Source organism: Crinia signifera, chromosome 4 (assembly GCF_055691185.1).
Source record: "Crinia signifera chromosome 4, ASM5569118v1, whole genome shotgun sequence".
NCBI classification, from domain to species: Eukaryota; Metazoa; Chordata; class Amphibia; order Anura; family Myobatrachidae; genus Crinia; species Crinia signifera.
Genome location: NC_139220.1, coordinates 279,740,732 through 279,756,010, shown reverse-complemented (window position 1 = coordinate 279,756,010; position 15,279 = coordinate 279,740,732). Strand labels below are relative to the sequence as shown.

General features: G+C 45.9%; 1 protein-coding gene across 1 annotated transcript in view; it reads right to left on the bottom strand.

Annotated features, from left to right (window-relative positions):
* Window positions 1-14,882, bottom strand: part of LOC146073066 (uncharacterized) — a 57,498-nt gene extending 42,616 nt beyond the window's left edge. Inside the window, exon 1 of the mRNA XM_083180244.1 lies at window positions 14,865-14,882. Within this exon, the coding sequence (XP_083036370.1) occupies window positions 14,865-14,882 (18 nt within the window). The remainder of the gene's footprint in view (window positions 1-14,864) is intronic.
* Between the last annotated feature and the right edge of the window lie 397 nt (window positions 14,883-15,279).

Below are 15,279 nucleotides of genomic sequence, written 5' to 3'. Positions count from 1 at the left end.
CTCTCTGCTAGGCCCCATTCACCTGTGTGTGTGTGTTTGTGTATATATAGATATATATACATAAACCATTGTCCACCATTGCAGTATTCCATGCACTCCTCTCTGCTAGGCCCCATTCACCTGTGTGTGTGAATAGCAATCTGCACAATAAAATGTATAGTGGTTTTCATAAAAGTTTATTAACATTTTAAATACTTAAAACATAAGAACTAGGTAACTGGTGTAACTATAAAAATTTAAATATGAAACAAAACATGGGTATAACTATAACTATAAAAATTTAAATATGAAACAAAACAAACAACTAAAATGGTTTTATCTTTTTACAGTCCCAATGTCCAACGCAAAGGAACAAGAGTTTTTGGAAGGGTTTATTGAAAAATATCGTACACACGAATGCCTGTGGAGAACCAAATCCAAGGAGTATTCAAACAAAATGAAAAGAAACCAAGCCTTGGAGGAGTTGGCACGCTACAGTCTTCCATTTCATCCAGAGGCCAATGTTGAATGGGTGAGGAAACGCATCCAGAATATGCGCACGGTGTTCTTAAAGGAACACAAGAAGATGGAGGCTGCAAAGAAGTCTGGTGCTGGAGTCGACGAGATGTATCAAACATCGCTCTGGTACTATGACCGGTTGACATTCACCCTCAGCCAGGAGTCGATGAGGACAGGAGTAGTCCTTATGGTAGAACATGAAAACCAAGAAGTCACGGCGCAGGAGGAGGAGGAGAATTCGCAGTCTGCATCGGTGAGTCTATTTTTTTGGCTATCTAATTGATTCCTCCTGCCAATCCACAGCGCCCTCCCCATTAAAGTAGGCCATGTACTCTTCCCTCACCTGTTTGGCTCGTGCACTCCCTGTGTAGCGTTGTGTTGGGGTTTGCAAGGAGGATATCTGCACTACCTCCTCTGGCAGTTCTTGGTCTTCTTGGAGTGCTGTGCCTGTAGCCCTTTGCTGTGTGGCTTTTCTGCGGAGCAAATTGTGCAGGACACAGCACGCCGTGACAACCCAGTCAATTTTGTCCACCCTCAGGTTAATGGCAGTGTGGAAAATGCGAAACCGGCTTGCCAGGATGCCAAAAGCATTTTCCACAACACGCCGTGCCCTGGATAGCCTGTAGTTAAAGATCCTTTTGTCATGGTTCAACCCCCTTTGCGCATATGGCTTCATGACATGCTCGTGCAGGCCAAAAGCCTCGTCAGCCACAAAAACAAAGTTAAGCCCCTGTTTAGTTTCCTGGACAGACGGCAAGTGAAGGGTGTTCGCTATGAGCCTTTCGTAGAACTTTGTGTCCTTGAAAGTGCCACCATCCGATGCACGGCCATTCCTTCCTACATCCAGGAAGATAAACTCATAGTTCGCATTAACAACAGCCATTAGTACAATGCTAAAATAGCCCTTGTAATTAAAATAGTAGGAACCACTATTGATAGGCTGGGCTATGCGGACATGTTTGCCATCAATGGCTCCACCGCAATTTGGGAAGTTCCATCGCTGTTCAAACTCCTCTGCGATGACTTTCCATTCATTCACGCTGGTAGGGAACTGAAATTAGAAGTAAATAGAATTGATTAGTAAACATGTTCAATTTTTTTACAGCTTGGTGACTACCCACCTGCAACCCCAGACCTATCTGTCCTATCTGAGAATGCATGCACATCGAACGAAGTTCCTACTCCGGCACGCACTCCGCCACCCACCCTGGAACCCACTCCACCACTCCCCCGTGCCAAAAAAATGCGTGGCAAAGGAAAAAAAGGAGAAGCAGCGGCACATGAAGAATTTATGATGCGGGCACATCAAGTCCTGCAAAGAAACCCGGACAAACATGACAACTACTTCACTTATGTGGCAGAGTGTGTTCGCAACATGGCTCCTAACCAGCAACTTACTTTTGAAAAGTTATGCATGGAGTTGGTGTATAATGGCAGTTTAGGGTATCTCAACAGTGGCACTAAAATAGTTGGCATTGGTAGTGCACCAGACACACCACTGTCATTAGAATCACCAGTGCCTACTCCGCCTGCCACCGTAGCAGGCCAGTCGAGCACAATTCCAACACATACCCAGTCAACACCTACACAGCCTTCTCAACCCCCCCAGTACCGTCAATTCTACAGTTCTTTACTGATAGAAGATCCAGAGTGTCCTGTTTTTGAGGATCTGTCTTAAAAAATAGGCTACTTTATCATTTACCATCGACATGGTCTCAGCTGCAGGTATGTGATGGCCACTGCTCACATGGCGTATGGCGCACATCAATGGGGCCGGGACCATTGCATCTGCGCCATGCGCCATGTGGGCCGCAGCCTTTACATATCTGCAGCAGACATCCTCTGCCACACAAGGGCCACAGTGTGTATTTTTGTTTATTTATATGCTGCTACCTGTACCTGCATTACCAGAGGGAGAACAGGATTCTCCTCAATCTGGATAGCAAACTCCATTTATTGTCCTTTTGTCTTTGCCAATAGTATGGGGTACTGTGCGGCAGACATGGTCTCAGCTGCAGGTATGTGATGGCCACTGCTCACATGGCGTATGGCGCACATCAATGGGGCCGGGACCATTGCATCTGCGCCATGCGCCATGTGGGCCGCAGCCTTTACATATCTGCAGCAGACATCCTCTGCCGCACAGTACCTATCCCTACTGTTGTAAGGGCATGTTCCAGAAGTTACCAGAGTGTGTTTTTTTTGTTTATTTATATGCTGCTACCTGTACCTGCATTACCAGAGGGAGAACAGAATTCTCCTCAATCTGGATAGCAAACTCCATTTATTGCCCTTTTGTCTTTGCCAATAGTATGGGGTACTGTGCGGCAGACATGGTCTCAGCTGCAGGTATGTGATGGCCACTGCTCACATGGCGTATGGCGCACATCAATGGGGCCGGGACCATTGCATCTGCGCCATGCGCCATGTGGGCCGCAGCCTTTACATATCTGCAGCAGACATCCTCTGCCACACAGTACCTTATCCCTACTGTTGTAAGGGCCTGTTTCAGAAGTTACCAGAGTGTCTTTTTTTTCTTTTTATATGCTGCTACCTGTACCTGCATTACCAGAGGGAGAACAGGATTCTCCTCAATCTGGAGAGCAAACTCCATTTATTACCCTTTTGTCTTTGCCAATAGTATGGGGTACTGTGCGGCAGACATGGTCTCAGCTGCAGGTATGTGATGGCCACTGCTCACATGGCGTATGGCGCACATCAATGGGGCCGGGACCATTGCATCTGCGCCATGCGCTATGTGGGCCGCAGCCTTTACTTATCTGCGGCAGACATCCTCTGCCACACAGTAGCCCGTACTTAGTGGGAAAGTTTAAACTGGGTCATACATACTTAAATCTTTATATATAGTGTGTGTTTTTGTACAATATCTTTTATATATGGTATTATAATATATTTGTGTTGACACAATCTATTTACTATTTTACATGTTTTAACCATGAAAGGCCTAAAAAACCTGTTTCTGTCCTAGGCCTAAATTATAAATAAAAATATTTTGTTTGCACAATAAAGTGTACAGTGTATATTTCATCTTACCTTGCAATACTGGTACTGCAGCACCTTCACAATGGCTTTGCAGGTCTCCGGGATGATGAGGCCCAAAGCTTGCGGGGAGATGAGGGATCCAAACTTTAGGTCAGCAAGAGACCGTCCTGTCGCCAGAAACCTCAGGGTCACCACCAGCCGTTCCTCAGCAGGGATAGCCATGCGATACTTGGTATCCTGCTTCTCGATGTGGGGAGTCACCAGACGCAGCAATTCCTGGAATGTGGCATCATCCATCCTCAAGAAGTTACGAAAATCGTCTGGGTTATTCTCCCTGATGTCCCTGAGCAGTGGCATGTGCGAACGAGTCTGACGCTGAAGTAGCCACTGCTTTGTCCAGCATGATCTTTCTCTCCTGCGCTGGGCTCTCTGACGCCTGAGCTTCAAAACTGCATAATAGAGCAGGTACTGTTGCTGGTGACTACCCATCACTGCATTCTCCATAGTGCAGGGTTAAAAGACACTTTGTAATGGCAGGCAAAACAAAGTAATGTGTAAATAGCTATGTCCAGCGTTCAGCAGGTATAAACCAAGCCTCACTAGTAACAAAGCAGAAATACACTGGTTTAAAATGGCTGCTGCTATTCCTATCCCCCTCTGCTAGTCCTCCCCCCTCTGCTAGTCCAGCCCCGTCATTCAAATTTCAAAGGCCCATCTGACGACGGTCGCATGTGTTCTTGCAAAAAAAACAAAAACCAGCGATCCGACCGTCTTAACGACCATCGCGGGCGCATCGGGATCGGATCTAGATCGTTCCGCAAAAAAACACAATTTTTGCTAATCGTTTGCTGGGGACTGCCTGGGAGCTCCCGGGAAGTCCAAGGGAAATCGTTCCATGGTCGTCTATCGGTCGTGAACGACGGTGGTCGTCCTGGTGTGTACCCTACATTAGTCCAAATTAGAAATACATTCATGAGAGGCTCCTGTGAAGTGCTCTATGTACAGAAACAATGCCCATTTGTAACTAAGTGCTATAACACTTCCTGCTTTTCCTCATTAGCGAGGCGAAGCAGGAGGGGAAACCAACAAGATTTATGAACATCTTGCATGCTGAAGCGGGGTAGCGCAAACTCCCCCCTCCGGCGATATCCCCTCCTGCTGACAGCGCATCAATTAACACTGATGCGCTGTCCCCTTCCCCGGCCGGCTGGACTGGGCATGCGCGGGATATCGCTACTCACGCAAGATCTCCAGCGCAGCTCAGAGCTAGCAGCAGGGACAGCGCTGTCCCAGCTGTGGGGATAGGGCATCATCACCTGCAGCTGTTGAAGTTGATAGCTGCAGGGGGTGGAACGGTCAGCGCTGCTGACTGTTCATAAATTAGGTAGGAGCCAGGCGTGCAATTTAAAATATAGTAGATGCTCTAAGCCTTCTCCCTCGTAACGCTGCCGATATAGTACCCGCATTGCGGGTGTCATGCATTAGGGGAAGTGCTATCCCCTGCCATAACGCACGGGGATAGCGCATATTCCCCTGATTGCCAGTCAATAAATCTACCCCTGAGGGGTAGATGTATGAAGCAGTGATAAGGGAGGAGAAACGATAAGGGGCCTGGTGCTTTGGGGTAGATGTATGAAGCAGTAATAAGGGTGGAGAAGTGATAAAGTGCCTGGTACTTTATCACCAACCAATTAGCTCGTAACTGTCCCTTTTTAAACCCAACCTGTATCTTAACAGTCAGAAGCTGATTGGATGGTGATAAAATACCAGGCACTTCTCTTCCCTTATCACTGCTTCATACATCTACCCAGGAGCGGGCTGGGGGGCAGGGTGCCATGTGTCCCCCGGGCCGCTGAATCGTTTTTCGTGCGGGCCGCCATTGTTCTGAGGCTGCTGCTGCAGCCAGACTGACCAGTTTCCGAGTGGTCTCCATAAACATGGCCGCCGGCCTCCTGCACTGAGGACATGTCTAGTGCAGGAGGCCACTACAGAGACTCTGTATGTTCCCCCTACTTCCTGCCTGTGCGTTACACTTTCTTCCCTATGCTGCAGCCTGCCTTACTGTCTGTCTGGTAGGGATGGGACATCGAAAGAAAACATCGGTCAAATGATGTTTTTCAACATTGGTTGCAAAACATAATTTAGACCTAAACATTGGTACTGTGAACCCGATGTTAACCGATGTTTCGATATTTTTTAAAATAAACTGGTTACCAAAGCATATAATACACTAATAAGCTTCTGAAATGATAAATAATCCCTCTATTAAGTTTATCTTAGTGGGTTCTCCATGATACTCTCTGACTCTCCGTAACAAGTTATAAAAAAACATGACTATACTGGCATTTGTAATAGCAAGCTATTGCTAATTCATAAAAAAAAAATACTTTAATTTAAATACATTTATCACGATTGTTTTAATATGGAAAAACTTTGGGCCTAATTCAGAGGTGGATGCAGTTGCACTCTCAAATCCACCGCTTAAGTATAAAAGATGCAACATTGCCAACATTAAACATCTGAGCAACCCGATTGTTGCTTAGAATAACCATCAGAACAAAGACGCTGGAGCCAGTGCAACTGCAAATGAATGTTTGAAACACGTCCGCATTTGACAAACCAGCCCCGATCCCCTCCCTCAAATAGAAACTACTGTACCTGTCACTCAGTATCTGCAGCCGCTGTTACTAATAAATCACTGCACAGAAATAAACTGTGCACATGTCTGCATCCACAACTGAATCAGGCCCTTTGTAGGGTGCTGTGATATGCTTGCTGCATAATAATAAATCAATTGATAGATTGTAAGCTTGCGAGCAGGGCCCTCATACCTTTGACTGACTGTAAATACCCAGTTTGTTGTATCACTGTCTCCTATTGTAAAGCGCAAGTGAATATGCTGCTCTATATAAGAAACTATTAATAAATAAATAAATATGAAGGGAGTTCACCACAATGTCACTACTAGTGACTAACGTATTATACTGTTCATTCTAGCACCCGCTATCTTTGAAAACCCATACAGTTCCTCTTCCCTGCCTGGACTGTCGCTGTCTGCTGTAGTGCTTCTAGCACAGTATATCAGCACTGATATGCAAACCAGACCTGTGCGACAGTGACTCACTAACAGCACCAGTTGCAGTGAGGCAGGGGTGGGGCTGTCCTGTGTGCTGCTGCTGAATGGCTGACCAGACTGTCTTTCACTGTCAACTACCACCCACAGTAGCAGCACACAGCCACACACACATATGAAAGCCCAGCCAGCAGTGATACGGTCATGTTTGTTAATGTTTTTTTTTATCAGTCTCTTAAGTTTTTAATGAATATAAATCAAGGAGAGAGAGAGCTGGCTGCAAAGCATTGAAAGCAGCACACATTGACAAAAGAAAAAACATTGGAAGATTGAGAAAAACATCGGGGGGAGAAATCTAGCGATGTAGATGAAACATTGGATCCTCAACCATACTTGCCTACTTTTGAAAGCTAATTTCAGATTATAGTATGTAGCAGAATTTTGCGCAGCGCTCCATTGAGGGGGCGTGTCATGCTCCGCTTAAAGGGCATGTCTAGTTCCATAAATGGAGAAATTGTGAAAACAGATTGTGAACGTGGCACCTAGAATCGTTGGTGTGTACTGCTACATCTGAGAGGAATCTTGTAAAATGACTTCTATTCAAATGTAGATGACCCCAAAGCAGTTAGGGGGGGTACACACCAGAACGATTAGGGCTCAATTCCATCAATCTGGATCCAATTCCGACCGATTGGATGCAGATTGTATGTAGATTGGGCATGTTTAAGTCCAATTCCGATCCGATTCCAATCCGATGCGCGTCCCCGCTGTCGTTTGGTCGTTTTACAGATCCTACCTGCTGCAGTGAGGATCTGTAAAAGATCCATTCAACTGGATACAGACTCAGATCGGATTGGGATCAGATTGGATGCAGATCGTTAGCAGATTGTTAGCAGATTGTGTGCTCCAACAGATCGTGCGAAAATCACACAATCTGTTAACAATCTACTAACAATCAGGATCGTTCTGGTGTGTACCTGGCCTTAGTAAGAGCTAATATACTTGGTAAAGTGCTGGGAAATGGTGCTGATGATTCAGTGTAAATATATCTTTCTCTCATTCATTTTTCTCCCAAAAATGTAACAGTGTAATGTGGGCTAGGTGAAATGAGGGAGATTGCTAGACTAATGAGGGAGAGAGGGAGATTGCTGCTATTTCAGGGAGTCTCCTGCAGAATGCAGGAGGGTAGGCAGCTATGTCCTCAACATTGCAGGGTTAAACATCGAACATTGGAACCATAAATCCGATGTTACCGATGAAACATCATATGATTACCCATCCCTACTGTCTGACATCAAGGTAAGAGGGAGTGGGATTGTACAGGCTGAGCAGCCTTAAAGGTTCAGTTATCATACAGGGGGGAGCAGCCTGTGGGGGTCCAGTTATTATTTTAAGGGGGAGCAGCCTGTGGGGGTCCAGTTAATATTATAAGTGGGAGCAGCCTGTGGGGGTCCCATTATTATTATACAGGGGGAGCAGCCTGTGGGGGGTCCCATTATTATTATTATACAAGGGGAGCAGCCTGTGGGGGTCCTGTTATTATTATACAAGGGGAGCAGCCTGTGGGGGTGCTGTTGTTATTATTATTATTAATATTATACAGGGGGAGCAGCCTGTGGGGTCATGTTATACAGGGGGAGCAGCCTGTTGTATCCTGTTATTATACAGGGGGAGCAGCCTGTGATGTATTTTTATTATACAGGGGGAGCAGCCTGTGGGGGTCCTGTTATTATTACACAGGGGGAGCAGCCTGTGGGGGCCCTGTTATTATTATACAGGGGGAGCAGCCTGTGGGGGTCCCGTTATTTTTATACAGGGGGAGCAACCTGTGGGGGTCCCTTTATATACAGGGGGAGCAGCCTGTGGGGGTCCCTTTATATACAGGGGGAGCAGCCTGTGGGGGTCCCGTTATTGTTGTTATTATTATTATTATTATTATTATTATTATTATTATTATTATAATAATAATAATAATAATACAGGGGGAGCAGCCTGTGGGGTCATGTTATACAGGGGGAGCAGCCTGTGATGTAATTTTATTATACAGGGGGAGCAGCCTGTGGGGGTCCCGTTATTATTATACAGGGGGAGCAGCCTGTGGGGGTCCCGTTATTATTATTATACAGGGAGAGCAGCCTGTGGGTTCCTGTTATTATTATACAGGGGGAGCAGCCTGTGGGGTCCTGTTATTATACAGGGGGAGAAGCCTGTGGGGTCCTGTTATTATACAGGGGGAGAAGCCTGTGGGGTCCTGTTATTATTATAAGACAGGGGGAGCAGCCTGTTGTGTCCTATTATACAGGGGGAGCAGCCTGTGGTGTACTTTTATTATACAGGAGAAGCAGCCTGTGGTGTACTTTTATTATACAGGAGTAGCAGCCTGTGGGGGTCCCATTATTATACAGGAGGAGCAGCCTGTGGGGGTACTATTATTATACAGGGGAGCAGCCTGTGTTGTCCTGTTATTATTATAAGATGGGGAGTAGCCTGTGGTGTCCTGATATTATACAGGGGGAGCAGCCTCTGTTGTCCTGTTATTATTATAAGACGGGGAGTAGCCTGTAGTGTCCTGATATTATACAGGGGAACAGCCTGTGGTGTCCTATTATTGTTTTTTTTTTTTTCTTATTAATACATATTTTTAAACCGCAAAACCTAAATTTAACGATGCGCTGTTACTTATGGGCCAGTGCTCTGGACTTGCCCACCAGGCCAAAAGTTGCCAGCCAGCCCCTGCATCTACCCCTTTATCACCAGCCAATCAGCTCCTGACTGTTAAATTATAGGCTGGGTTTAAAAAAGGACAGTTAGAAGCTGATTGGCTGATGATAAAGTACCAGACAATTTATCATTTCTCCTCCCTTATCCCTGCTTCATACATCTACCCGAGTATGAAACAATATTAAACTACACATAAACTACACATAAACACTTGCCGATGCATGCCACAACAGCAGGTGATTGGGATGGAGGAGGGCCGGGGCCATGCTGCTCTTATTAGCAATAGCCTTCATCGTCCTGCATGTAGAGACGATGCAGGATGTTGTTAAGTCCCCTGATTTATTGCATGTAAAAAAAATGCCTGGGGAGCTGCCAGGGGAATGTAAGGGAAATCTGATGTACATATGCTTGTACACACGTGCATTGGGTCAAGTCGGATGTCAAACATGTGCGATTTGGACAGATTTCACCCAATCCATCAAAATTGGGTTGAAACATGGTAAATCGCATGGGGGTCTTAATAGGGAGTGTATTTGACAGTGAAGAATATTCAGATTTGAGATAAATTATAAAAAAATATATTGATAATAATATCATGCCAAGGGACATGGGCAGATTGGTAATAGAAACCACTTTGAAGTTTCTCAGTGGGCTGGAGCGTCCAAGGTGCCACCTGTGGCTGGGACAGGATAGAGGGCGACAGACCGGTGGTGTGGGTGTGTTAAGGTTAGAGGGTGGCATGCTCATGTGGAGGTGTTAGGCGGTAGAAGGTGTGAGGCTGGCTGTGTGGGCATGTAAGGGGGACACTTTTTGGAAATTATTCCAGGGCCACTTTAAATTCCAAATCCACCCATGACATGAGGGAAAGGCATTGTATTGGAATTAGCATAAAGTCGCAGGCACAACTGCAGGAAAAGGCATAAGACTCAGGCCCTATGAGGAGGTATCCCACCCCTTCAACAGACCCTTCCCACTCAACAGAACCCACCCCCATGAGGGCTGCTTCCAGAAATTTCCCAGGCTGATTTTCTATCCCAATTCATCATCATGTTCCATACTTAATTATCAGAGCAATTTAGTTTTCCTCCGATGCATAGACAGCTGCTACAAAAAGCAGCCGTCACCGCAATCCTCAGCATTGCTACCAGTGGTACTTACCAGCGCCATGAAGGGCCGACTGAGCATGTGTAACCTATGGTCACTCCTGCTGGGCTGAGGGATCCGCTCAGATCCCTCTTTGTTAACCTGGACCTCCTCCCCATAGGAACCATGACGCTATGTGACCTCTATATACAGGGCCGGATTATAATGGAGGCACAAGGGGTCAGTGCCCCTGGGCCCCCCACTAGCTAGGGGCCCCCTGTGGTTGGCATTTATTTTAAAAAAAAAGTTTTTTTTAAAGGTTTTGTGCATGGGAGTGGGGTAGTGCTGCAGCTTCACCTATCTGCCAATGTGACAATGATTAATGGTGCTGAGCATCAGGAGCCAAGGCACACTGATTGCACAAGTGTACAGTGCATTCCTGGGAGTTGTCTAAGTCCCATGACACTTTAAACCAGAGGGCAGAGGCTGAGAGGATTGTGCTGAGCTCTAATTGGTGGAGCTCATTACATGCCCATGGAGAACAGCAGCAGCAGCAGCAGCTTAGTCATGGGAGGGTTTTTAATCAAAGGCAGCACTAGGACTGTGAGGTCTCCTACAGAGTAAGGTGCAGAGGGACAAACACAGGCTTTTCATATGGTATGTATTTATGTGTATGTGCGTGTGTATATATATATATATATATATGCAGTTACCCATTGACCAAGTTTATACTGCCTTTACTCTGTGTTTTGACAGTGTAATATTCTCCCATGCAGTGTGCGGCCAGTAATGACAAGTGCAAGGGGGCCCCCCGAAGGCTTAATCTGGCACTGTCTATATATAAATTAATCATCCCTCTGTCAAATGATCATAGGGGGGTTGGCGTAAGTAGACCAGGGCTATAGAGATGTTCAGTGTGACCAGTGTGTCCATACACACTGAGCCATTATGCCCAGCATCTATGGACAGCGATGACCGCTGTCATCGCTGTGGGGAAATCTACAATAGCTGCCATTTTGCTGCAGTCCTGGCTGCATCCCTCCTGTATTCCCAAACATTTCCACATCATGAATGAAGCACTGGGTCCAGGTAAGAGAACAGCATCTGCGAGGGCCTCCATGTGCTGACAAGTGCCATATGCATGTCATCTGTTAGCCACAGGGTAGTGACCGGCACCATATAAAAGGATCTTGATGAATGTATAAGTGGTTTGAGTGAGGTCCTGTCAGTTCATAATGATTCCTTTATGTGCAGCCCAGACACAGAAGCAGTGTTCCCACAGCCCCATCGGGATACAACTTGAATTACCCGCGTTTAACCAAGCAAAACTGTCAGTGAAAGGGGACTCTCAGGACCCCCCAATAATAGGCATTGTAATCTAACCCGTGCTGATGTCTGGAGGGCGGCCTGTAAATGAGACGACTGGGATGCCCTGACCCAGACACAACGGCCATTGTCTCAACATGCTAGGGAATCTGTATTCTGATACAGGACGGAGAATCTGATCCCTCAGGTCACCACTGCACAGCTCACTGACGCTTTATAGAACATAGAAAAACATAGCAGAAATATAGATTTTTTTTGTGTCTTTTAATATGTTACAATGTCAACGGTAATAAAAATATTTCTATAATTTATTGCCCAATGTATTTCTATGGGCAACTTTTTCCAGACAATATGGAACAGCCCCAGTATTGTCTGTACTTATTCTTCTTCTTATTATTATCATCTACATAACATTATTTATGTTATATCCCAACTTTCAACTAATAAAAATAAGTTTTGAACAATGGCAGCTCACCTGATTAACAGCCATTCAATTGGTTCCTAAATGTAATTTTTCAAACCCAGTCTGTAACATGATAGTTTGGAGCTGATTGATTTTTTTAAGATTGATACATCTGGCCCAATATATCCCTCACAAAATGTCTGCCCTTAAGAGCAAAACGTTTTAAGGATGCTAGAGGAGGCCACCACCGCCATTCTCTAGCATCGGAATCGAGACCGGCGAAATACCGACAAGAGGGGGGGGGGGGGGGCGTGGATCCTAAAATCACCCTATTCCAGGAGGGGGGGGGCCCTAATGAGGTCATTAGCCCACCCTGTCGCTTCCCACTGGGTTTTCTCTCGGAGAGGAAATTGTCAATATAGGCAAGTATGATCACTAGCATGTGGGAGGAAACCAGAGCAACCAGATCTCCTCCACAGAAACCATAAAGATTATTTTATTGGTTTCCCCAAAAGAGGTAAAGACTAATGACAGTATAATGAGAACTAGCTAACAGGCCAGTGAGAGTTCTTCACTGCTATTTTCTTTTAACACAGCTCCAACAAGATGGCTGCCACCAGTAGCCCCACCAAAAAAAAAAGCTCTGTTGCACGGATTGATAGGGGAACCTGGCAGCACAACTAAGAGGACATGTATTTTATAAGCTTATGGATATAATCACAGATCTAGTTTGCAGGAGACACCTACTACTGGCATGTCATGCACTTAATGAGTGTGACTGAAAAACTAACCCATAAAGGTTCCCGCAAAGTTTCTGACAAGAAAACAGATTAGTCATCGTTCCACTGGTCCATCCAGTTTTATACCACGGATCTGGACAGCCACTAATATAGTGTTATGAAGTGAGTCAGTAGGCTTTACTAGGTGCCTAGGGTATGTATCATGGTGTATTGGTCTCTCTCCTTCAGTATGCATGGAGGCACCATCTTTTACCTGTGCTTATTATCCAAATAGAAAATAAAATACTGAGATAATATAACTAGATAGATAACAGCCAAGACGAAATCTGCTGTGGCACTACTTTCTTCACAACAATTTCCTCTACATTGGTTAAATATAAAACGGAATAAATCAGTTATTAATTCAATAAGTTGCACTTATCAGAATTAGTCTTCCAGGTTCTCCTGTGCAGCGGTTGCAAACTGCTTATTAAACTAAAAATGAGGGGTAAATTCACTTATACCCCTTTCACACCAGAAATGCAGGGGCAAACCCGGGAATTCAGTTCCAGGGACATTCCCAGGTTTGGACCCATTCACACCAGAAAAAAGTCCCTGCATTTTCTGGTGTGTGAAGGGGGCGGGGAGGAGGTGGGCAGTCGGCGGGATGGCCTTGGGCAGTCGGCTGCGGAGGTGGGGAGAATACTCACCCTGGTTGCTTGTCCTCTGTGCAGGCCGGGGATCCACACAGGCGGCAATGCAAATGACGAGACAGGCGGCGGATGAAGAGGACACAGCTCTTCGGCGCCCTCACTGCCGCCGGAGAGCTGCGTCATCATCATCCACCGCCTGTCCCATCATTTGCGCCCGCCGCCTGCATCAATTCCTGGCCGGACAGGACACCGAGGGCCGGCAACCCGGGTAAATATACCCTACCCCATTCACACCCACCAGGTCCCCGGGAACAACCCTGCTACCTAGCAGGAGTTGCTTTGCCGGCAAATTAGCCCGGTATTTTGTCCCGGGAACCTTTCACACCAGCGCTAGTACCGGGTTGTTCCCGGACTCAACCCAGGAATTTAGGCTGGTGTGAAAGGGGTATTAGATGGGCGTTCCATTGAAGATGAGATGTTGCCCACAGCAACCAATGAGATAATATCTATTATTTTCTAGAAGATGCTAAACAAAACTCTTAAAAATTGCCATCTTAAAAATTGTGCCCCAGCCAGTGTTCCAGAGATCAGGATTCAAAACGGACGATCGGGAAAAGCTCCCTCTACTAGTGAAAAATGTGTTGATATTCAGATCTCTCTTCACCATTCCCCCATCTAGTTAACTAGGAAAAATCCTCTTAGACATTAGGCAGTAAAGAAGAACATTACTTAAATAGTTTCTAATATTTAACCTTGATGACCTGCGGAGGGTATACACAGGCATGTCCAAATTACAGTCCCCCAGCTGTTGTGAAACTACGGTACTTATGTAATATCTGGGCTCCCGTTTTTCTTATGAGACCGCGTCCCCTCGCGGGGCTCGCCACGCTTCGGGCACGGTGGCTCGCTGCGCTCGCCACACTATATAAAATCAACTCCATGCGTAGATGGATAGTAGGGGTATGAAAAAATGGGGTGCATTTAATAAGTACCGAAACTACAAATCCCATCAGGCCATGCCACAGTTTTGCTATTATGGAAAGCTAAAACTATGGCAAGGCATGCTGGGATGTATAGTTTCACAACAGCTGGAGAGCCGCAGTTTGGACATGCCTGGTATACACTATAAGATCTATATCACCAGGCGGATTCCCCCCCATTAAAGGGGGGTCCCCATCCATGGGAAGTCCCCATGTTTAAAAACACATTACTTCATACAGGAGAACTACAAGATCCAGCATGCGGAAGGGGGGGGGGCATTCATGTGCCAGATGGGTCCCATAGTTCACCTGTAAAAAGAATATGTAAATAACAAGGCACACCCAGAAATGTATAACTTTAATACACATCCCTTTTACACTTTAAATTCATTCACACATACTCACCTGATCCAGCATGGTCATCTCTGCCGCTGCTCACCTAGCACTGACAGGCTGCCGCTGTAGTGGAGACAGAGACCCTGTGACTGGGTTCCCGTCTCCGCTGTAGAATAGCGTGCTCACTCAGCAGCGGTCACTGCAGTGGGAGAGAGAGATGACAGCACTGGACAAGGTAAGTATGTGTGATTGAATTTAAAGTGTAAAAAGAGCAGCATTGAATAGGCGTTGGAAATACCCCCATAAATCTACAAAATGACAACAAAACTAATGTTACCCTTTGCATGTGTCAATCTTTTGCCTGTGTTGATCTATTGTATCAGCAGTTCCCAACCTGGGGTGCGCATGGGCTCACTTTCACTCCACTCGGAAGTACTGTGGATATTTCAAACTGAGAAGAGGGGGTACGCGTAAATGAAAAGCA